The sequence below is a fragment of the Dryobates pubescens genome, chromosome Z (genome assembly GCF_014839835.1).
Source record: "Dryobates pubescens isolate bDryPub1 chromosome Z, bDryPub1.pri, whole genome shotgun sequence".
NCBI classification, from domain to species: Eukaryota; Metazoa; Chordata; class Aves; order Piciformes; family Picidae; genus Dryobates; species Dryobates pubescens.
The window spans coordinates 11,589,179-11,612,697 of record NC_071657.1 but is presented as its reverse complement, the minus strand read 5'-3'; the positions used below and the strand labels follow the sequence as shown (position 1 = coordinate 11,612,697).

Sequence of the window (23,519 nt, the reverse complement as noted above, 5' to 3'; positions counted from 1 at the left end):
ATCTCTCTTAGAACCTGCATTTGTCTATTGTATACTGAACTAGGTAAATATTTGGTAGGAGATCTAGCCCACTTGTTGAGTGCTTTCTGTTTCAACAGTAACCAACCATGCATTACACCATTTGATTTCCTGAGTTTAAGCACTTCCCAGGATAAGATCCTTCAATGTTATTTCAACCACAGGGATAGAAAAGTGAATATACAATGGATACTGATGCTAAGACTTCTTGTAGTATAAATGCGTTTTACTCTCTCTGCTCTGGGTTGGCACTGTTGCTTACTCAAGATGACCTGGGCTAGTATTTCCTGCAGGGCATCATGTATACACTTGTAAAATTCCCAAAGAACTTCCTGAAGCTCTGTATTCATCACTCAGAACAGGACTGGGATTGCTGTTTGTGTAAATCGTTTTTCTTTGAAGAAGGTGTTACATTATTGTGTATCTTTTGTCTTTGGTTGCTTGCTCTGTGGGTTTTAGATTCCCCTAACTGCATTACTTTTCACTTTCCCCCCCCCTTCATTTATTTTTATTTTGATACAGCAGATTTTAGTCAAGGCCCTAGACAAGTATTTTCACAGACATTATTGTCACTCATGAGCAGGAAAACAGATAAAGAAGAAATTACTTCTGGAGGGTCTAACACAACTGTAAGATGTCAGCAAAAACATCCTGTCTTGCCTGGGACATCTTGGTCACTTACTGTCTCATGTAATCTAACAGGAAAATAGCTGATAACTTTGCAGATCAATTGCATGGAAGCAGAGCTTGATTAAGAAGCTGAACGCAAGCTGAGAAATCCTGTTGACCAATCTTTTATATTTTTTTTCTCTTTTAAAGTCTAGGACCCAACCTAAATAAATACATCAGTAAACTGAAATACATGTAACTTTTCACTTACTCTCCCAGTGATGGGTCTGCACCTTCAGCTTAAATGTAAAACATCCCCATGTGTTTTAAAGACTGCTAGGAATTGTAAAATGACTTGCCTGGATCTTAATGCTATGTTAATGCACAGTGTTACATTATTGAGACAATTATAAATTGGAGTGTTTGATTTATGTGGCTGTAGAATAGAATAGAATAGAATAGAATAGAATAGAATAGAATAGAATAGAATAGAATAGAATAGACTGGGTTGGAAGAGACCTTCAAGATCATTGTGTCCAACCCATCAACCAATCCAACACCACCTAAACAACTAACCCGTGGCACCAAGCACCCCATAAAGTCTCCTCCTGAACCCCTCCAATGACAGCGACTCCACCACCTCCCCAGGCAGCCCATTCCAATGGGCAATCATTCTCTCTGTATAGAACTTCTTCCTAAATGTCTTCCTAATGTCACAGGTGAAATACTTGTGCTTCAGATGGATATGAAATATAAAATTCTGTAATTGTAATTAGACAGTGACTTGATGTACTACATAGAAAGGAAAAAAAAAATACTCAGCCTAGTGCAGGACTATTGCTCTCTACAACTACCTGAAAGGTGGTTGTAGCCAGGAAGGGGTTGGTCTCTTCTCCCAGGAAACCAGCACCAGAACAAGGGGACAGAGTCTCAAGCTGTGCCAGGGGAAGTTTAGGCTCGAGGTGAGGAGAAAGTTCTTCACTGAGAGAGTAATTCGTCGTTGGAATGTGCTGCCCAGGGAGGTGGTGGAGTCACCGTCCCTGGAGGTGTTCAAGAGGGGATTGGACGTGGCACTTGGTGCCATGGTCTAGTCATGAGGTCTGTGGTGACAGGTTGGACTCGATGATCTTTGAGGTCTCTTCCAACCTTAGTGATACTGTGATACTGTGATAAACATGCAGTCTTCATTCCTTTCCCACAGACTTACATTATTTGAATCTCAGGTTTTTCTGCTGTATAGAAAATTCCCCAAGAAGGAAAAACGAGGATTAAGTGTGGCAGTAGCTCATTAACTACCCATTAGAGATACATATTAGCCATATATTGCCAACATCAAGGTTTCTTGTGGGAAGAAAGGAAGGGAGGTTTTATTTGTTTGCTTCCTGTACATTTTTCTAAGTAAAGATTATGGTTTTGTACAAAGTCATTTTGCCTACAGATTTAAAGGTCACAACTGGCAGTGCGACATAGGACAAACTTTGATTTTTTTGCCTAATTTATGGGTATTTTATGGATTTAGACAGGTTCTATTTTTCTGTTTCCTTCTTAGAAATAATATCATGGGAGTTCTGAGAGGCATATTGCACATGCCGATTGCAATGCCTCTTTTGCAACTCTGAATTGTAACTGAATCACAAGGCCAGAAGGGTAGGTTAGAAAAAGCTGCTACTGGTGCATCATATGCTTATTAACTGAGTTGTCAAGGTTAGTTTTGGAGGAATATTCTAGAATCCAATTTGGCAATGCATTCCTCAGAAAGAGAAGCTACAACAATAGCTCTGTGTCTTAAATACTTATTAGAGGTCCAAGTGTTCCCTTTATAGTATCATAGAATCATTTTGGTTGAAAAAGACCTTAAAGATCATCAAGTCCAACCATTACCAGTCTCTATTAAGTCTGGTATTAAACAACATCCCTTAGCACCACATTTATGCATCTTCTAAACACTTGCAGGGATGGGGATTCAACCAGTCCCCTAGGCAGCCTGTTCCAGTGTTTAAGAACCCCTTCAGTGAAGAAGTTTCTTCTATTATCCAATCTAAACCTCCCCTGATGCAACTTGAGGCCATTGCCTCCTATCCTATCGCTAGTTACTTAGATAAACGCCTACAACCTCCTTTCAGGGAGCTGTAGAGAGCAATGTGGTCTCCCATCAGTCTGGTCCTCTCCAGACTAAACAACCCCAGTTCCCTCCAGCTTCTCCACATAAGAACTGTTCTCCAGGCCCTTCACTTAGTTTCATTGCCCTTCTCTGGACACACTCCAGCAGCTCAAGGTCTTTCTTGAACTGAAACTGAGGGGCTCAAACCTGAACACAGTACTCAAGGTGTGGCCTTGTGGAATGAGCTTGCTACAAAATATAGTGAAGCTAACATCAAAAGAAGGATAATACAGTTGGTGGATTTAGGTTTCTTTCTGTACCCATCAAAGCATTTATCATTAATTGTTGCCTTAGATGTAAATTTTTACTACATTTTGTGCAGATGTGCTAGTGAGGCCAGCACCCCTGTGGATGAGCTTGAGAAGCCTGGCAGAGAGGGAAGCACTAAGCTTGTTGCTCAGTTCTTTCTCTTCTGATTTTAGCAGATAAGAAAGAAAAAGCTGTCTGCTCATCTCTCTGGAGTTAAGAAAATCACACACTAATTTTTGGTTGTAAATACCACATTAAGGGGGAAGTGTTACTCTTCTTTTTTTTCTTTGCTTTTCATCTGTGACTCTCTGCCTCTCTCCTTTTAACTATTTCTTTCAGTCAGCATAGCCCTCACAATAATGACACAGCTTGTATAGAACAGCATGGCATGGAACAGTCAGAAGCAATGACTGGTCAGCAGTCTTCTTGTATGATAATCCATGATCCAGCAACATTAGGACACTGCTTCATAAAGTGACTGACACAAGTCCTTGAAAATTGGAGCAGACTGGGAGTGACAACAAAGCCTCTGTCACGGAGGTTTGCATTCCATCATCTCAGATCCATTTCTGTAGTACAAATCCTCAACACATCTACCTAAGAATACTATCCCTGTTCCACAACTAAGTGGGAGCGAGAAGCAGAAGGAGGCAGAATGGTGTTATCTTATCAAAGGTCACAGTGAGTCTGCGGCAAAGCTCACTTTGGGCTCCTACTCTATGCTAAAGCTAACAGATAGCAGCCCTTTTGCTCTGTTGAACTGCTTTTCTGATTAGCAGCAACTGTCAGCAGGCTTTATCACCCACCATGCTCCTGCTATGAGATGTACATGGCGTGCTCTGGTGTCTGTTTCATCCAAGGCATATCCTCCAGGGAAACTGCATAGAAGCATTCTGTATTAAAAGTTTAGTTTCAGGTTTCTCTCACTCTAATTCTTTTGGAGAAACTCCCATTGTCTGGAGTTGAGCTGGTGGCAGAGGGGAACCTGAGAGTACAGACAGAAATGCAACAAACAACTTGAGTGTTAATACTTTGTGGCAAAATTCCCTACAAGAGAATGCTTTTCTTCTGTGCAGTATTTACTGAAGCATTTTCATTAGAAGCTGAAAAGGGTCAACCAAATTATCAGTTATTTCTAGTTCAACAATTGCTGCTGCTTATTCTGGAAATTAAGTGGAAAACCAGCAACCAGTTATTAATCTGATTAATTTCTAAATAAGCAAGAGAGGCAGAATGTAGATGGAAGGATCCTTCCATCAAGTCGCAGTCACTCTTTTCACTGCCAGCTGGAAAGAAGTGTTTGCTTGATTGATACTGTTGGAAAATGCAACTGCACTACATTTATTCACTCTGGATGAAGATGTTTGCTGTGCGTCTAAAAATCTGTTTGCTGGAGGAGCCACTAGTATCAAATATGTTGTCTTTCTGTATAAGTAGTGTAATCTGTGCCAAACATCCTTACACAAAGAATGTGGTTTAGACAACACAGTGACACTCCCTCCTCAGATGGCTGAGGAGAAGTTTATCCTGCTTGCCTTTCTGATTTTCAGTTACCTCTCTGTAGACATCTCCAAGGAAAAACTGCACAGGAAACTTAGAAGTGACTGTGGATTAAATCAGTTATTTTGACCATCACAACTGTATTCTTATCACCAAGAAGAGAAATGCTACAGATGCCTTCTAGGTAGTGATATTTAATGCTATTAGAGACAAAGGAAACACTGTAATTACAAACTAGGCCCTTTGACAATGAAAAGATTGAAAACTTTATCCTATCCAGACCAGAAAAGCTATGTGGACATTACTATGCATTTCCATTAGACAGATTTTTGCATGAAATAAGATGCATTTGCCTAAGCTGTAAGGATCAGCATCTTGGGACACTGGCCTGTTTTACCCTTCTGATAGTTTAATTGTCTTTCTAAACAAATTAACTCAGTACTTGGGCAGGTGACCCAAGAGCAGAAGTAATGAGTGACTCATTTCAGTGGCTGATTCAAATCTGGGTTCAGACGAAGGCTGTTGGGAGTCTGTTGTGAATAATAATTTCTTAAACTTTCCCTGATTTGATTGGTAATAAATGAAATTAATTTTCCCCAAATTGAGTCTTTTTGCCTGTGACATTAATTGGTTAGTGATCTCTCCCTATCTTTACCTCAACCCATGCACTGTTTGTTCTATTTTCTCTCCCCTGTCCACCTCAGGACGGGGAGAGAGTGGCTTTGGTGAGCACTGGGTTTCTAGCGAAGATCAATCCACCAAAATGTGTTAAACAGCAACTTATTGGCCATTTAAGATATACTAGACTGGAACAAAACAAGGTTTGTTCAGGTCTAGGTCCTGTATTTTCTTCAGCTGATACACTTACATGTTATTTTATTTAAAGCATGGCGTATTTCTTCAGGCTTGTTGCCAAAACCATTTTCCATGTGAGTTGTTTATAAACAGTTGCTCCTACTACTTATGAAAAAACCAGTTTCTTAGTGCAGTGATGAGTGGATTTACAAGTAGGTGGGTTGCTACAGGAGAGAAAAGAAGTAATTTCCCAATAATTCTTAATATGTGGTGCAGAAAAATTACTCTTGGAATAATTTCTTACAGTGATGAACCACTTGCCATGATTGACAATGCATGCCTCCAGTTTCAGTAATTTAAGATAGAAATATGCAGCCCTGACATCTGTAATATGCTATTACAAAAGCAAGGTTGCTTGTGATATAACTGGTCACTGCTGGAGAATCCTATCCAAGATGAGGAAGGGTAGCAGAAGCTGGTTAAACTTTTATACATGCATAAGTAGGCAGAGCAGGAATTAAAAACCCCGCCACAAACTGACTTACACAAACGAAAGTAAGTCATTACACATAATAGTCCATGAAACTGATTTTTGTTTGCATTGAAAAGAGACATAAATTGTTTGATCACACAGTAGACAACAGCAGAAAAAGATGTATATGCCACTTAAAGGCAGTCTTGATGGAGAACTTGACCGTGTTAGCATTAGAAGGCATCAATGTAAAGCCAACCTAGCACAAAAGCAAAACTTCTCCAGGAAGCTCTTTAGAGCAATGATGCCTAAATCTCTGTGTTAGGCTTCCCCTTCTTCATCTCCTTGGTACTCCTCTACGGTAGTTGTGATAACTGCACAACTGCATCTGCAGACAAACACAAGTTTATGGAGCTTTCAAAAATTTGGGCTTGCAGACCTGAGTAAGAACTCTTAAGGTTTAGAATTACCATCTTATAATGCAGAAAACTGTTCAGGCAGCGCTGCCTGGTTAGAAATAAAGTTTTGGGATTCACCTGCATTGTGGCAAAGGCCTACAACGAGAAAGTGTTGCACAATTCCAAGTACCGAAGGCTGGCAGTGTACTGCTACACCATTTTCATACGTATGTAGAACTGAAGTGCCAGCTTCAGGCAAGCCTGAAGACGCGCCGGGCAGATCTGCCGAGCAGCTCCCTCTTGTGTGTGAAGGGACGCAAGACTCTTCCAAACGCTGGGCATTGCCCTAGCGGTCCCGAGGATTTCCAGTGGCCACCTTGCTTTGCCATCAACCAGGAGGTGCCCCTCAGCCACGTTTGCTCGGGCAGGCAGGGGGAAGCACAGCTGCCATATACAAACAGAAGTAACTTTCCCGCTGCCTTTCCCAGGAATCATAAATAACCCTTCCCTCCACTTCTCTGGGGGTGAGGGCCAGGCGCTGCAGATAGCAGCAGCCCTTATCAGCTGTGCCACTCGCCAGGCCGGTCAGAGGCGGTGTCCTGGGGAAGGAAAGGGGTTGTGCCAGGGGAGAGAGAAATGTAAAAAAAAAAAAGAAAAAAAAGAAAAGAAAAGACAGGGGTTTTGCGGGTAAGGGCTCTTGAGGGAGGAAAGGGGCCTCGCTGAGGGAAAAGCCGTAGGGCCCAAGAGACCGCGGTGGCGCAGATAAGGGCCGCCCGCGGGTGTTTCCTCCCCGCCGAGAGGCAGGCGCTAGGGGGAACACGACGCCCTCGGCCCAGGGGCCGCAGCCTTTCGCCCTCCCCTCGGGCTTCCCTCCCACCCTCCACGCCGTGGGGAGGATGCGGAGGTACCGGGGCAGAGCAGCACCAAGGGGCGCGGCGGCGGCGGGGACATGAGCCCGAGGGGCGCCCGGGCCTTGGGGCCGCTTCTGCTGCTGGCGCTGCTGGCGCTGATGCAATGCGCAGGGCGGCAAGGGGGTAAGTGCGGCCGGGCCTGGGATCTCGGGCCGTGAGGGCGGCGCCCGACGGGCGAGGCGCGGAAGGGCCGGAGGGCGTGGGACGAAGGGAGCGGCGGCGGCGGGAGGACTGTGGCCTGACAGTGGTCGCCTGGGGGCATCGAGGGTCCAGCGGTGACGGCGACGGAGGCCAGTCTCGGTGGCCGCGGGTGGGCGGCAGCCTGCGGGGCGCTGTGCGCTCGCACCAGCGGTGCGGCGGCGGCGGCCTCGAGTGCTGGCCGGGTAGAGGGCCCGTCCCGGGCTGGAGCTGCGCCCGGGCCGGACCGAAGCCGTCAGGGGTTCTCCGTGCTGGAGTGAAAAATCGTATGTTACTAACCAGAAATAAGTTGTGGACTTCCTTCAGTAGTAGAAACGAAGAGGGGGGGTGGGTGTATTTATTTATTTATTTATTTATTTTAATCTCCCCGAGCAGCAATCTGAGGACACTCCCATGCCTTATCAGAGGATTGAGGTATCATGAGAAAGTTCTTAGCGTGGCTGTTTTTAAACTTAATTTTCAGATCTATGCCGGCTGCCACTGCATGATGACAGTTTTTGATGACAGCCTTTGTTTTCTGTTGTTAGTAGGAACCCATACATAAAGGGATACTAAAGGCATCAAGAGCCAGGAGCCTTTGATGCTTCCCGTGAGCCTTACAGCAGACACAAACACACTGGGAATAGAGCTGAAACATTGTGCGTGTGGAAGGGCAGTTTTATCATATCGATACATTTGAGGGGGGGGGGTGGGGGGTGGGAACCAGCTAGAGTGTTCAGTTGACTTCTCCTTCCAGTCAAGTTACACATTCACACATCGTGTTATAGGCAGGCAAAATTTTGTCTATCTTAATGCCATGTGTGCATTAAGAGTTGTACTCTGCAAGACCCCCTCTGCTAGAGCCATCCTTATCCTTATCCTGGAGAAGAGGAGACTCAGGGGTGACCTTATTACTCTCTACAACTACCTGAAGGGAGGTTGTAGACAGACGGATGTTGGTCTCTTCTCCCAGGCAAGCAGTACCAGAACAAGAGGACACAGTCTGAGGCTGCGCCAGGGGAGGTTCAGGCTGGATGTTAGAAAAAAGTTCTATACAGAAAGAGTGATTGCCCATTGGAATGGGCTGCCTGGGGAGGTGGTGGAGTCACCATCACTGGAGGTTTTTAGGAGAAGACTTGACGGGGTGCTTGGTGCCGTGGGTTAGTTGTTTGGGCGGTGTTGGATTGGTTGATGGGTTGGACGCGATGATCTTGAAGGTCTCTTCCAACCTGGTTTATTCTATGTATTCTATGTATTCTATGTATTCAATCTCAGCTATCTTAGACTGGTAAAGAAATCCTGTAGTGTTATGTCCAGCACCATGAGACAACATAAGCTTATGCAATATTAGTTATTTATTTAGAAATGTAAGAAGGGTAGAAGCATGTACATGCTTTGTGCCAGAGCAGGGCAACAAAGCTGGTGAGGGGTTTGGAGCATAAGCCCTTTGAGGAGAGGCTGAGGGAGCTGGGGTTGCTCAGCCTGGAGAAGAGGAGGCTCAGGGGAGACCTTATTGCTGTCTACAACTAACTACCTGAAGGGAGGTTGTAGCCAGGTTGGTCTCTTCTCCCAGGCAGCCAGCACCAGAACAAGAGGACAGTCTCAAGCTGTGCCAGGGGAGGTTTAGGCTGGATGTTAGGAAGAAGTTCTTCATAGAAAGATTGGCCTCTGGAATGTGCTGCCCAGGGAGACGGTGGAGTCACCATCACTGGGGGTGTTTAGGAAGAGAGGGATGGGGTGCTTGGTGCCATGGTTTAGTTGATTAGATGGTGTTGGGTGATGGGTTGAACTAGAGGATCTCAAAGGTCCTTTCCAACCTGGTTAATTCTATTCTAGTCTATTCTGAGGTGTATCATTTGGAATCCCAGTGCATATGTGATGATGGCAAAAGCATCTTGCAAAAAAAATGGAGATGTGGATAATACACTATAAGTGAATACAAATAAGGACATAAGTTCATATTTTATAATGCTTTAATGTGTATTTATAGCCATACCAAATTACAGTAAATTGGACTGTGTGTCAGATGCTACTAAACTACTTCTAATATATTCTCTAAAGTTAAGTAATTTTTTTCCTGCCATCATCCTTGCTTTTATGAATAGCAGTTATGTAAATTTTGATGATACAGGTTACAAAAGATTGATAAGCTGCCCAAATGTCTATGTGTAAATAGTAGAAACAAAATAGAACAAATGAAGAAACAGAAATAGCAGCCAGAGGGGAAAAAAATTAATAAAAGAACAGGCTAATAGTACTGAGTAGAGCTATTTATTATGTATCTCATTAGCATTAGTAACTGCTGAAAAGTTGATTTGCTTGCTGTCAGAGAACAGATGGATGGAGGAAACATGTTTAGTGTAGTTACTTTGTTTAATCTGTTCTGTTTATTTTTTATCTGTGCTCTCCAAATATTATTGCTGAGGTTTTCTTGCAAGTTTGAAAATGAAAACAAAGTGGGAGGAGGTAGGATTTAATTCAGTGATCTCCAGATGTCCCTTCTATTCTGCTTCTATAATGGATATTATCTCCTCTCTCAATTCTGTGCTGGTTACTTAGACCAGACCACATTTTCTGGTTCCTTAAAAAAGTAATTGTATCTTTTTGTTCTTAAAGCAATTGTGAACAGATCAGTTCCAGATGTCTGTGCAACTTGCCACATTCATGCTACATGTCATCAAATTGATGGAAAAAGTGTTTGCATCTGTAACTATGGATTTGTGGGCAATGGAAGAACCCATTGTCAAGGTAGGCTGCCCATCTATAAAATGGCAAGAAGTGGTGTACATTCATAAAATGTTCTTTCTTGAGTGATATTACTGAGTTCTTCAAAACAGGATGAAAGTTTTGCCATTACCTGGCAGAACTGCTTAGTTTCTTAACTGCTTAATTCAGTCTCTTTACTATATAATAGTAAAGGATTTAAATTAATTTTGTCTTAGAAAGTGTAGGTGTTTATCACCATTTACTTTTAAAATACAGAATATTGGAATTGTTTATTTATTTATTTTTTCAATCTTAGCTTCAGGAAAAAAAAAAATTAGCTTTATTAAACTTTACAAGCTATGCATCACTGAGCTGAAAACTGGACAGAAACCTGACAATTCAAATTAGCACATTTTTGCTGATTTTTCCAGTTCTCTCAGGTTACTGGATAACTAAAAATGAGTAAGTTGAAGGTCTGTTTTTAATGAGTGTACATGTGTGCAGAGATTTCTTAAGTGCAAGTATCTGTTGCATGAAGAGTATTGTTCAGCATTGTTTTATTGATGTAGCTGGTAATATCCTTTGTGAGTACTATCTCAAACATGACAAACCAATATGTAAGTCAGAGGATGATGTCAAATATCTGTGTCTGAGTGTATGTAATATTTTATCACTGTTTAAAGGAGAAGGTCCTCCATGTGTGATGTCTTCCACACCATCCCTTTCCCTTTCTTCACAATAACTGGGAACTGTTGGCCCTGCCTATACTTCAGTTGTCTCATTGTGGGAGAAGACAAGATGCATATTTTGCTGTGTTAATTCTCCGAGTGAGTTGGGCAAGATCAGCACAAGCTCCATCGAGTGATGCTGCCAGTGCAGGCCATAAGGAAGGGCAGAAGCAGAGAGCAAGGTCCTCTGGTTTCATCAGCTCGTAAATCAACTCAAGCTGTGTCATGAAACTTTATTCCATTTCTCTGTTGGGGTAACAACCTCTGTTGGTCTAAATATTCCAGCTTTACTAGCAGTATTTACCTCCCAAATACTTCAGAAAATAAAAAAGTTGTAAGGGGAAATCTGGTTATACAAGAATGAGTGAGGAGGGGAAGATATTTAACTTAATCTCTCTCTGATGTCTTTTAAATGTGCTGACAGATAAAGATGAATGCCAGATTGGAGCCAGCAAGATCTGTGGAAATCATACAATGTGTCATAATACACATGGAAGTTTTTACTGTGTTTGCCTTGATGGGTATCGAGCCTCCAACAACAACAAGACATTTATTCCCAATGATGGCACAAACTGTACAGGTAGACATCCCAAAGGCTCTTGAGCACCAGGAATCCAGAAGTTAATTTTCTGCTGTACAATTTTAATTTTTTTTTCTCCTGTCACCTGTGGACTTTCTAAAGCTACATCTTAATTTCTACAGCTACATCTTATTTTCTACAGCTATATTAGAGCACTTTCTGCTGTGGATGCAAACACATATTTGACATCTGGGTGCTAACAGCTATGAATTAATTCCATTTTGCATTCTTCACTGTGTTGCAGATCATTTATTCACAGCCACATTCAAGCAAGAATCTTTCCAGAACAAGAAACTATATTAAAGAAAATATTATCCAGTTCCTGGTTATAGCAAAGAACTATTGTAGTTCATTAAGATATTTGCAAATACAGGGGTTTTCCTACTGTAGCAGGAGATAACATTGGAAAGTATTTGTCATGTAAAACAAAAGCAATTTGAAAGGTGACTGTCTGCAAAGCTGAGAGTCCCCTCCTTCCAGATGCTTGAACACTAGGCAATGATAAGCTCCCTTTTTTCCCAGAAGAGCCATAGAACCCTTCGTGGAATGCTGTGTTTGTTTTAAGTTTGGGTCCTACATTATTTAATTTAAAACATGTAATTTTCTCTGAATTTTTAGATATAGATGAATGTGAGGAGTCTGGGCTGTGTGGTCACAATGCAAGATGTGTGAATACTGAAGGAAGCTACAAGTGCTACTGCGATGATGGTTATAAGCTAGAAAATGGAGAGCATTCTTTTCTTCCACACCAGAATATAGTTTCATGCAAAGGTAAGAGTCTTTAGATGGTGATTTTTACTAGCAAATGAAATCAGATCTTTCATGAATCAGTAGTACCTCTTTTAACCTCTGTTTCTGTGTCTGCAAGGTACAAGCTCTCTCTGTGGACTTTGCCTGCTATATGGTTTTTTTATTCTTGGATTCACTTTGGGTGGTATAGTTGACACTGGATATGATTTCTAAAGGCTCTCAGCAGTGATTAGGTGTGCAGTCAGAGAGGCTTAGTAGTGCCATGAAGGCGAGGTAGTTAGTTTCTGATTAGGAAGAAGTGTGGTGTAATCCACTTGCTTATATAATCACACTGCATGAAGAGGAAGGGAAGAGAGAATAAATAGCTGGTCAGAGAGGTCAGATAAATGAAACAAAACTAGGGAAGAGGAATAATAAAATAATAGTTTATATTTTTATTACATACTCTGCACCTACATAAATAATCTGTTGTGTTTTTCTTGCCATAACAACAGTAATTTATTTAAACTAGTCTTCTTTTCTGCTCTAGTGTGGGTTTTAACAGATGCAATGGGTAGCAGTATAAGCTGTCGCAGTCAGAGTATGTAATGAACCCAGGCATCCCAGCTGGAAGGAGCTCCCATTTCTGAATTACTGCAAGAACTGTCCATGAAGCTCACTGCCTGTAGTTCATCCATTTTTTTCCAGCTGGAGTGCTCCACTTCATTTTGTCAGAATTGCTGATAACCCTGCTTATCTCTGTGGCTTTTCCCTCCACATGCTGTGGTAAAGTAGCGTGGGGTTGCTGAGTAAAACAAGGGACCCTGGTCATACTGAAGAAATACAGCTTTTATATGTAGGGTGGTTCAATGAGATTGAGGAATTGAGGGGCAGGTGATTTCATTTCAGCCTGTCTGCAAGGCTTGACCTCTCCTGTGCACAGGGAAATAAACTTGGGCCTGAAATTTTCTTCCAGTGTTGAAGGATTGATTATTCAGCCATTGCTGTAATGACACTGGTACATGCAAAGCACCATCACGTTGCAGTGTCTCTCCTCTTTGGTATTGTGAATGGCTCCCGCTGTACATTAGTAAAGATGTAGCTCAATACCTGGATCCTTGTGTTCCTCCAACTGTGGCCTGTACAACTCATCAACTCTGTCTATGTCTTTAGCAACCCCTCAGATGCATCAGAATGAGTGTAATTTGTGCTGTAACGATCCAGTTTTCAAATGATTGTCTACTGTGAGATCTGTGATGATCTGGATGAGGGGATTGAGTCTGTCGTCAGTAAATTTGCAGATGACACCAAGTTGGAAGCAGGTGTTGATTGGTTAGAGGGTGGAAGAGCTGTCCAGACGGACCTTGACCGGCTGGACAGATGGGCAGAATCCAACAGGATGGCATTCAACAAATCCAAGTGCTGGGTGCTGCACTTTGGCCACAACAACCCCATGCAGTGCTACAGGCTGGGGTCAGAGTGGCTGGAGAGCAGCCAAACAGAAAGGGACCTGGGGTGCTGATTGACAGCTGGCTGAACATGAGCCAGCAGTGTGCCCAGGTGGCCAAGAAGGCCAATGGCATCCTGGCCTGCAGCAAGAATAGTGTGGCCAGCAGGAGCAGAGAAGTCATTGTGCCCCTGTACTCAGCACTGGTTAGGCCACACCTTGAGTCCTGTGTCCAGTTCCAGGCCCCTCAGTTTAAGAAGGACATTGAGAGTCTTGAACATGTCCAGAGAAGGGCAACGAGGCTGGGGAGAGGCCTTGAGCACAGCCCTATGAGGAGAGTCTGAGGGAGCTGGGGTTGTTTAGCCTGGAGAAGAGGAGGCTCAGGGGAGACCTTGTTGCTGTCTACAACTGTCTGAAGGGAGGTTGTAGCCAGGATGGGGTTGGTCTCTTCTCCCAGGCAACCAGCACCAGAACAAGAGGACACAGTTTCAAGCTGTGCCAAGGGAACTTTAGGCTGGAGGTGAGGAGAAAGTTCTTCACAGAGAGAGTCGTTCGCCATTGGAATGGGCTGCCCAGGGAGGTGGTGGAGTCACTGTCCCTGGAGGTGTTCAAGAGGGGATTGGACGTGGCACTTGGTGCCATGGTTTAGGTCTTGGGTGACAGGCTGGACTTGGTGATCTTTGAGGTCTTTTCCAACCTTATTGATTCTATGATCTTTTAACCCCATCTCTTCACAGAAATTGGATGTGGTTCCCCTCCTGAAATGAAGCATGGCTACATTGTGGGAAACTACAGCTTGGTACCAGGAAGTGTGGTTCATTATGAATGTGAAGAAGGGTTTTACAGCAATGAGGAAAAGTTGTCATACTGCACTGCAAATGAAACTTGGCAACCTGCCACTTTAAGCTGTGAAGGTGAAAACAGTTTTAAATCTTTCTTAAACTGCTCCTTTAGGAGGTTTATGCATGGGGAGGTGTGTTTGAGGAAACAGTCCACTTTCACAGTCTGAAGGATAATGTTTGAAGATCTGGCTATTTGTGAGAAAAAGAAGAAAAGAACAGCTTACACAGATTTTATCACCTCTTCTTGTTAGTGTAATGACAATTTTGATTCAGGTTCTTGCATTTTACAGACATGGCAATATATCCTCGGGCCTGTGAAAGAAGGCCTAGGAAATAACTACAGTTCTGTAGCATTTCAGAAGAAAGGCCACTGAGTTGGATGGTATTAGTGACTGCTTATGATAAGAAAAAAAATATCTGTCATAATTTATGAAGTGTAAAGCTTCCTGTGAGCATCTTTAAACCTTTCACTTCCTTGGGTTTCTAACTGCCCATTCATTATTATATCTTACAAATGCAGTGTTTTGTGTTCCTGTGAATTGGTAGAAAGTCTGTGTATTAGTTAAATGACAATTGGGGTGCTAGGTTTACAGTGTATAACAGTTACACAGGGAGAACTGTCACCCTGAAAGTTACTACTTAATGAGGAGAGTTCCTTCTCCCAAAATACAAAAGCCATCTTTGTTTCCAATTCTTTTCCTGTTTTCTTTTTTCTTTCTTCTTGTTTCTGTGTGCATATATGGGGAAGTGAATAAATTAGAGTAAGGATGCTAAATCAGCATGGCTGGGAAAAGTGAAATATTAAATATCACTAGAAAATTATTAAGAAAAGATAAAACAACTTAATAATAAATTACTGGCATAAAAAAATAAAACATTTGAAATGATTTTTTTCCCCCAAAAAGATAAATAAAAGAGAGTGAATTTGAAAACTAAAAGGAAGTGCCCAAAAGTCTCAAGAGGTCCTTAAAGAAAGCTTGTGGAATTAAGTCCTTGAGACATTTGGGTTTTATTAATATTTTTTAGTGACTGCTTTTTTTTAATGTGATTCTTTGGTAAATTTGTACAATCAAATGGTAGGTCAGAGTTTCTGAGCACATCTCTGGTGGTTAATTGAAGTAAAATACAGCAAACACTAAGAAATAGCACTGGAGTCTCAAATGACAAAGTGACTTCCCCATTGTATTGCAGCTCTTTTCCTGGATTTTATTTGGGACTTTCTGTGAACCTAGAAAGTCTGATTTTATTTATTTAAACTATTAGTAAAGGCACCTTTAAATAAATCTTTTAACTCAAGTTTCCCTGGTAAGTCTTTTTTTTGCTAATTTAAGAATTTCTCCTGGCCAGGTGTAAGACCTTTTCCAGGAAATATGATGTTTGCCTTTTGTCTTACTTCATATGGTGGGAGTTTATATAGTCATGATGAACTGGCCATTGAAAGTAGCTCAAATTGGTAAGATGTATGGCCTGACATCAGCAGGGTACTGTAAGTGGAGCAGATCCCCTTTGGTTTTTATTTAAACATAATTCTATGGATGTGAATATGTCTTTGAAGAATATAGCTTCCCTTGAATATGAATCAGAGAATTGTCTTGAGGTGAAAAAAACAGATCATTTAATGGGAAGATGTGACCTATGGGAAGAGTTGTAGTTGAACTGTTGAATGTGAGTGTAGTGTCATGCCAGTATGAAAGCCTTTTAGATGTTTGCTTATCTTAGAAAATGGACATCATATCAAACAAATAGCTTTCTTTGTGCTACTTGAGTTCTTTGGTTTTGCATGAGTAAATGACTACTTGGCATGTTTGTGAATAGAGGCCAGCTTTTGCAACATATTTTGGACACCCTGTAGACTCTTGCTTTGGCAGGAAACTTTTGTGTTGTATGTTGTAACCTGTTGTACAGTTTTGCATTTCTCTGGTCCTTCTTCACTTTTTAAAACTGCTTCCTAAAGGCAGTTTCTGCTTATCTGCTCACTGCAAATAATAACAGAGCCAGCTTTCCAACTATAATTGGGTTTCTAAAAGCAGAACAATTTTAAAGATTAAAAACCCCAAAACAATCCAGGACACTTTCTGTATGCTGGCAGCGAGGCTCTGAAAGGAATCACTGATTTAGCATGCCATACTGAGTGAAAGGCAGAGAGAAGTAATTTCATTTTGCAAGCATTACTGAAGTAGCTACAGCTATGGCACTTTCACGCTGGGGATGCCCCAGAGAGCACAGGGGAGTGTTGAATTACCACAGGACAAATGGTGATGTAGAAAGAAGTAGTCATGAGAGTGAAGCCTTCATTATTTTTGCTGATTGACAGTCTTCATCATATCTTCCTCTTTCTTCCTCTCCCTAGGTGTAGATTGTGGGGTTCCACCTCCTGTTTTAAATGCACATCCAGTATCTGTAAGTGGGACCACATACCAGAGTGAAGTCACTTACAATTGTGCTCATGGCTACTTTATTGCAAGTGGCCATCAGACTGCAGTCTGCAACGCCAGAGGGCAGTGGGATGGTGCTGATTTGGTGTGCAAAGGTAAGTCAAATCTGCCTATAGATTTAGTTAGCGCAGATACTGTGTCAGCCACCATAATAGCTACCAGTCATTAACTAGGGTGATCCTGGGCATTCAGCTTACAGAGTCTCCTGTCATGTGAAGTTTTCGCAAGACAAAAGCTGTATATTAAACAGGTTTTCCTTTTTTAACTGTATTGCTAATGAAGTTGCAATGAATTGTCAAAAGTTAACATTCTGAGGACAAAATCACAATGTATGTCAGGCACTGGGGTTACCATGAGATGAAAATTCAGCCTGAATTGCTGACCTCTCTCTAGCTCAGTATCTGCTCTGTGGTTTAAGGCACTGCTCAGAAATTGCACTACTATTAGCAGCTAGCATCCCCCTAAAATGCCCATATTTGGGCAGTTTCCTGTTGCAGATTATGATTACTCAAGCATGCTGTTGTTATTTGACATGAGTCATAAATCCCTTCTGTTATTATGATTTCGAAGAATGCAGCCGAAATGTTCCTTGATAAGAAGAAGCACAAGGGTACATTTAAAACAAAAAAAATATTTTGCCCAGGAAAATTTCTAGTATATTTTTACTCTGAGCTCATACAAATAAATAATTTCACCTAAGGATAATGGCAGTCTTTAGTTGATACATTGGCACAACTTCACTTTTCCAATTCACTGGATGTTAAGTGTCTTTTCAGCTTGATCCAGCAGCATCCTCTGTTCATGGCAATCAAATGTAGGAATTTTTTTGAATGTGCAGTGTGAATTTACAACCACTCTCTGCTTTTAGAATCTTCTTTATTCTTACTCTGGGTCACCAGTCTAGAAAGTTTTCTGTGTTGCACAGAAACATACTTCTGCATTTCTGCTTTTCAGTCTGATTACAGGATGACTGTGGGCAGACAGCTGGCATTGGGAAGCAGTGTTTTTGTGTAGCCACTTACAGTCCTTTTGTAAGTTAAGCTGATACTTTGCATGTCCATTAGTTATTCTAAATCTTGTTCTGGTGGTTTATAACATTGACACATATTAGGATATGCACTGGTTAGGCCACACCTTGAGTCCTGTGTCCAGTTCTGGGCCCATCAATTTAAAAAGGGCATTGAGACTCAAACATGTCCAGAGAAGGGCAACGAGGCTGGGGAGAGGCCTTGAGCACAAGCCCTGCGAGGAGAGTCTGAGGGAGCGGGGGTTATTTAGCCTGGAGAAGAGGAGGCTCAGGGGAGACCTTCTTGCTGTCTACAACTACCTGAAAGGAGGTTGTAGCCAGGAGGGGGTTGGTCTCTTCTCCCAGGCAGCCAGCACCAGAACAAGGGGACACAGTCTCAAGTTGTGCTAGGGGAAGTTTAGGCTGGAGGTGAGGAGAAAGTTCTTCACAGAGAGAGTTGTTAGCCGTTGGAATGTGCTGCCCAGGGAGGTGGTGGAGTTGCCATCCTTGGAGGTGTTCAAGAGGGGATTGGATGTGGCACTTGGTGCCATGGTCTAGTAGGCATGAGGTGTTGGGTGACAGGTTGGACTTGATGATCTTTGAGGTCTTTTCCAACCTTGTTGATTCTATGATTCTATGATATGAAAAGGAAGGTAGTCATGATGGTGGATTTATTGCCCATTACATGTTTATTTTTTCCTTTAAGATTGTAGAGGTCATGAGTTTATGAACTTTGTATTTTACCTCTTTGAATTATTTCTCTGAGTAGAATTTCAGAATCACTTAATTTTATTTTATTAAGCACTTGGTTTTTTTCTGTATAGGCTTTAGCAAATGTAAGATTTTAATTCTTACACTGTTTCTCAAAGTGTTGCAGAATCTTTTATTGGAGTGTACTGTTCATTGTGGATTTGAAGGGGAATTTTAACCCTAGATAGTATTCTTCCAATTACTCACTTCACTCTTTATATTCCTTAATTTTATTACAAAGCCTCTGAAAAAGCTTAAACATGTGAATTAAGTTTTAAGTGCATCACCCATCTTTCTAATTAATTCTAAAGTGGTCATCAGATTTTCCCATAGAAGTCCTCTTTCCCCCCCACCCCTTGAATTAAATCCATTGGCAAAGGAGTAGAACCTACTTGTTCCCTTCTTTTTGCTCCCTGGAGGTGTTCAGAGCCAAGCTGGACAAGGCATTGAGCAACCTGGTGTATTGGAAGATGTCCCTGACCTCCTAGTTTCACTCCCCTTGCTGTGATCTGTAAGGTCCTTTCTAGCCCAAACCATTCTGTGATTCTTCTACACCACTCCTTGGAGTGTGTGTTATTTTTCAAATCCATAGTTGCTAATAATAGGTAAAATACAGGAATAAACTACATGTAGGGAATAAGAGAATACAGTGGGAAGATAGATCCACTTGTAACAATTCACTTGGATATCCTTGTTCTCCATTTTGTAAGAGAACATTGATTTAATCTATGGTTCATTTTGATGAATTAATGCCCCACCCTGCTAGAAGGTCTGCAGTAAACAAAATTCTGGGTTCTAAAACAGCTGGCCTGACTTCTAGGAACATTTAAGAAGTGGGAAAAAACCCAAACAAGTGAAGTGGTACTTGCTGGGACGGCTCATCTCTCTTCCTTAAATACGCTCACCTGTTCTCATTTTCAGGTGTTTTCATCCTGTTTGTTTTCTGTTCCAGAAATAGACTGTGGCAAACCTTTGCTGATTCCACACACAGAAATGATCTGGGAAAACTCTACCACTCTGTGGAGCAGAGTGTACTATCGGTGTGAAGCGGGATATTATTTCAGTGGAGACAGGAATTTCTCAGAATGCACGAAAGATCAGTTGTGGGAGAATATTACGTACGTATGCAAAGGTAAGTGTTACTCTAGGAAGGAGGTGTTTAAATGCATTCTCATTCCAGTTCTGAAGGTAGGAACAGGAGAAAGGAATAATGCAAGCAATCCCTTTCTTATGTAGGGAACAGGGTGGTATTTTTGGATGGAAAGGTCATGGAAGCGCAAGTTAACTATACAGAAATTTCTAGTGGCTGTAGTTGATGCCACAGATCTTCTATAGCTGTCTTGCTTTACAGCTGAAAGTGAAAGGGACTAATGCAACTGGAGTTTTATTGCTACTCTGAGAACTTTCAGCTTTGCAAGCCATGGGAATGTTACCAGATGAGCAGAAGATACTTAACAAAGCTTTGTTTTGGGCCCAATACTGTGATGAAATTAGAGGAAATGGAATTAAACTCCTCTTGTTTTTTCTCTCTCTTTATTTTTTTCCCCTCATAATCCTCAAAGTAAAACTTAGACATGACTATCTTTCCAGCTTGGATCTAGTTGTCTGAATTTCAGGATTTTCTTAGAAGAGTATGTCCTGAGAAGGGAGATCTATAATGAAGTTGTTGTCTCACTGTGGTCTTGGAAATGGGATGTACTAACACTTCAATAATAGCCAAAAAACCAGCAGATGTTTTGGACTGTGGCTATTGTGCTTCTTAGTGTTTTGTGTCTTTAGAAAGAGATGTCACAAGGTAGCTCTATGGCCATCTTTTGCTCTTAAGAATGAGTGCTGTCTTTTGCAAACAGTTGTGTTCCTGTAGCTTTGTAATACCCAGACATTTTTCAAAAGCACTAAAAGCAAGCCTGACTGCTGCCACTTCACAGACAGAACCTTCATGCAGAGATTTGCCACTTGATGCCTCTCCTGCTTCATTTGATGTCCTGTGAATATGAAAGGTGTGACGTCACGTAAAACAAGCATGTAAAAAAGCAGTTCTCTCACTTTTTATAGTCCCCTAATACAAATGGAACTGCTATTGTTAGAAGTCATAATTAATATTTAATTTAGGCAGCAATTTGCATAGTTGTACTTTCTGAATTGGTTTTGAAGCCAGCGTTGTGTAATTAGGCTCAGTTAATTAAGTGGTGTTGTCTTTGCAGTGCCAACAGTTCTGTTCTGAGCACTATGGAGGTTTGAACCTGCAGACTGCACTCACAGGATTACCATGGGTTTCAGCAAGAGCTTTATCAGAGGCCAACCACATAGATTCCAGCTCTCCCTGTTGGAGCAGAGGGTCAAAAAAGTCACAGTTATGGTCAAGTAGAATGGGAAAAACCTTTTAAAAACAGTCCAGGCTTCTTTGGAGGAAAAATAATGATAAAAATCATGAATAGAAAATAAGTACTAAGGACTTCAGCTTCTTCACTGTCAAATGAAATTAAATTTGTATTCCAGTAAGGAGGCTTTTCAGATATATACTATCTAAAGGGTGTGTGTAATTAATCAGTAATTGCCATCTTAAAGGTCTCTTCCAACCTGGTCTATTCTATTCTATTAAAATGAGAGAAAATCATGTACCTTTCTAGCATAACTTATGGTAGAAGTTAGAAAACCATCTGTATTTTCCTTCTGCCTGCAAAAACCTCATTAGAAGTAAGAGTTTCCCCTGAGCATGCTCCCTTTTTGGCAAATAATCACTTTGTTGTTTCTCAGGCAGTGATTGCTACAGAATGTGTTGTCTGTTGCATTGCCTGTTGGGGTCTACAATAACTGTGTGTGTGCATGTATGTGTAAGTAAGTACATTGAATAGTACTTGATTTAAATATTTAACAATTGCTTAACAAAGTTACTGAGTGATGTTGATTGGGTAAAGCTGTCATCAGTGAAGTGATCAGCTGGACCACAGTCTTCATTTCCCAACCCTTGATTTATATGCATGAGCTCAGAGACTGATGTGCAAAGAGTGTATCAGCAGCTAAATACCTGCTGTCCAGTATGCTGTGTGTCCAGTACTCCAGTGTGTGAGACTGGACACCCTGCACAGCTAGTCCTGGAAAAACTTTTTTCCCCTGTCAGGTAGAAATTTACTTTCATTGCTGTGTATTCCAGGCACATACTGTGTTGAGTTCTTGTGGGATTTCATGGTAAATCTGCGAAGCTCTTATTTTTTCATAGTAAAACCAAGATGCCCTTATGGGAATAAGATTTTGCTTTGCTTCAGAGAAGGGCTTTGGCTCTAAGGCACTCACTAAGCATGCAGTGGTGGACCACAAATTTATCAGAAACAAGAAGCTTGGTTTTTTGTGTTGTGAATTTCAGAGGTGAAAGCTTTTTTGGTAGTAATAGTTACCCTACTGGGAGAGGGGTTACTTTGTGGCTCAAAATGAGATGTAAGGTATTATAAGCCTTACAATTACATTTTTTGAATTACAGTAAAAAGTGTAAAATGAAACCTTTCCACCCAGGGTTTTCTTTTTGAGTGGATTTCACAGATAGGGATTGAGTTTTTATTTATCATGGCAGTAAGGAGTCCAGAAAAGATGTGAGAGGTGCCTTGGCCATCTCTCTGAGATGGTTGTTCCTGAATCTGCTCTTCCATTGTCACAGTGTGCAATGTATGTTGTAAGCTGTTACCAGTCCATGAAGAATGACATAATTGTGGGAAGGGCTGGGAGAGAAGCTGGAGGTTGTCTGAAATGAAAATGTGTAACAGAGTTGAGTTTTCCTTTCGTTGGGCTTGGATGCAAATACTTGGTAGTAAAAGGTTGTGAAGGGCTAACATAGATGTGGAATTAAACTCCTTCCCCTTTGTAGTATGTATAGACTGTGTATGTGCGTGCCTGTAGGTATGTACACATGCTTTTGAGAATTTACTTCTTGGGCACCCAGGGGAAGCTGACAGTGCATGAAGTGCTTACAGGGTTGCCTTGCTTTTGATACCATGTGTAGCTCTAAACTTGCAATGTTTTCCAGTCTTCTTCACCGTTACGAAGGGGTCACTTGATGCACAGAAGGGGCAGCATCTGATGCAGTTTCCTATATAAACTGGGCAATTGTTAGAGGTGTTTTGGAAGGAAATAGTCCCTTTACCTGCAGCAGCTGTCTTCATCCTGTTAACAGTCTCCTTTTCTTCTCTTCATCAAGTCCCAAGTTCTAGAGGTATCCTTGTTTTGGATATTTCTTTCACAGTATCTGATCTATCCTTTCTCTAGCAATTGGCTTTATCCCAGCTGGGTTGGCTGCTGTTCATTGTTCTGATCTTAGACAACAAAGTCTCTAGAAAACTCTGTTTTCTTTGGAGATTGTTAGTTAGTATTCATTCTGTTTAGCATCTATTGGTGTGTGCAGCAACAGCATGATGTCTTAAGAAAGAAAATGTGTCCGTTTTCCTTCTTTTTATCCAAGTAAAAGTCTGCATTAAAGAATAACTTAACAGTACTTAAGTCTCCAGGGCCACTATTCACTTTATGTATTTACTCAAGTGGGTTTTTTTCATGTATTAAGTAAAATACTGTCCTTGCAAAAGAAGCAGGTGCTGTGCATGGGTGGGAAATGTCCATGGATATGTATAAAGGGTTGGAGGAGGAAGTGGTTCTGACCTTCTTAGAGAGGTTATTTGGTATTGGTAAAGCATTCCAGCACTCAGGCAGGGGCAAATAGCGCTTGTGGTCAAAAGGGAAATTGACCTCTGTGGCTCTTTAATGCCCAGTCTGACAGCACAGTAACTGGTCAGTTGTGAGAATCTTCCAAAGCTGTGTGTTGCATGGATCGTAGAGGAAAAGATGATGCAGTTGCAGTGTATTGTGAACCTGGAACTCAAATAGGGAAAAACTTATTCTTCACAAAAGTGCACATTGCATCAGATCCTGAACTCAAAGCTTTTGTGTCGTAGACATTTTATGCATGCTCTTTATTTTACATTAGCTCCTACTAAATGCAATGTGTACCGAGTTAAGCTTTC

The 23,519-nt window shown here is 41.5% G+C and overlaps 1 protein-coding gene across 1 annotated transcript in view; it reads left to right on the top strand.

Annotated features, from left to right (window-relative positions):
- The first annotated feature begins 9,448 nt into the window (after positions 1-9,448).
- SUSD1 (sushi domain containing 1) overlaps positions 9,449-23,519 on the top strand; it is a 49,784-nt gene continuing 35,713 nt past the window's right edge. Inside the window, exons 1-7 of the mRNA XM_054178978.1 lie at positions 9,449-9,458; positions 9,907-10,038; positions 11,149-11,304; positions 11,923-12,075; positions 14,218-14,394; positions 16,673-16,852; positions 19,466-19,645. Coding sequence (XP_054034953.1) covers positions 9,449-9,458; positions 9,907-10,038; positions 11,149-11,304; positions 11,923-12,075; positions 14,218-14,394; positions 16,673-16,852; positions 19,466-19,645 — 988 coding nt within the window. The remainder of the gene's footprint in view (positions 9,459-9,906; positions 10,039-11,148; positions 11,305-11,922; positions 12,076-14,217; positions 14,395-16,672; positions 16,853-19,465; positions 19,646-23,519) is intronic.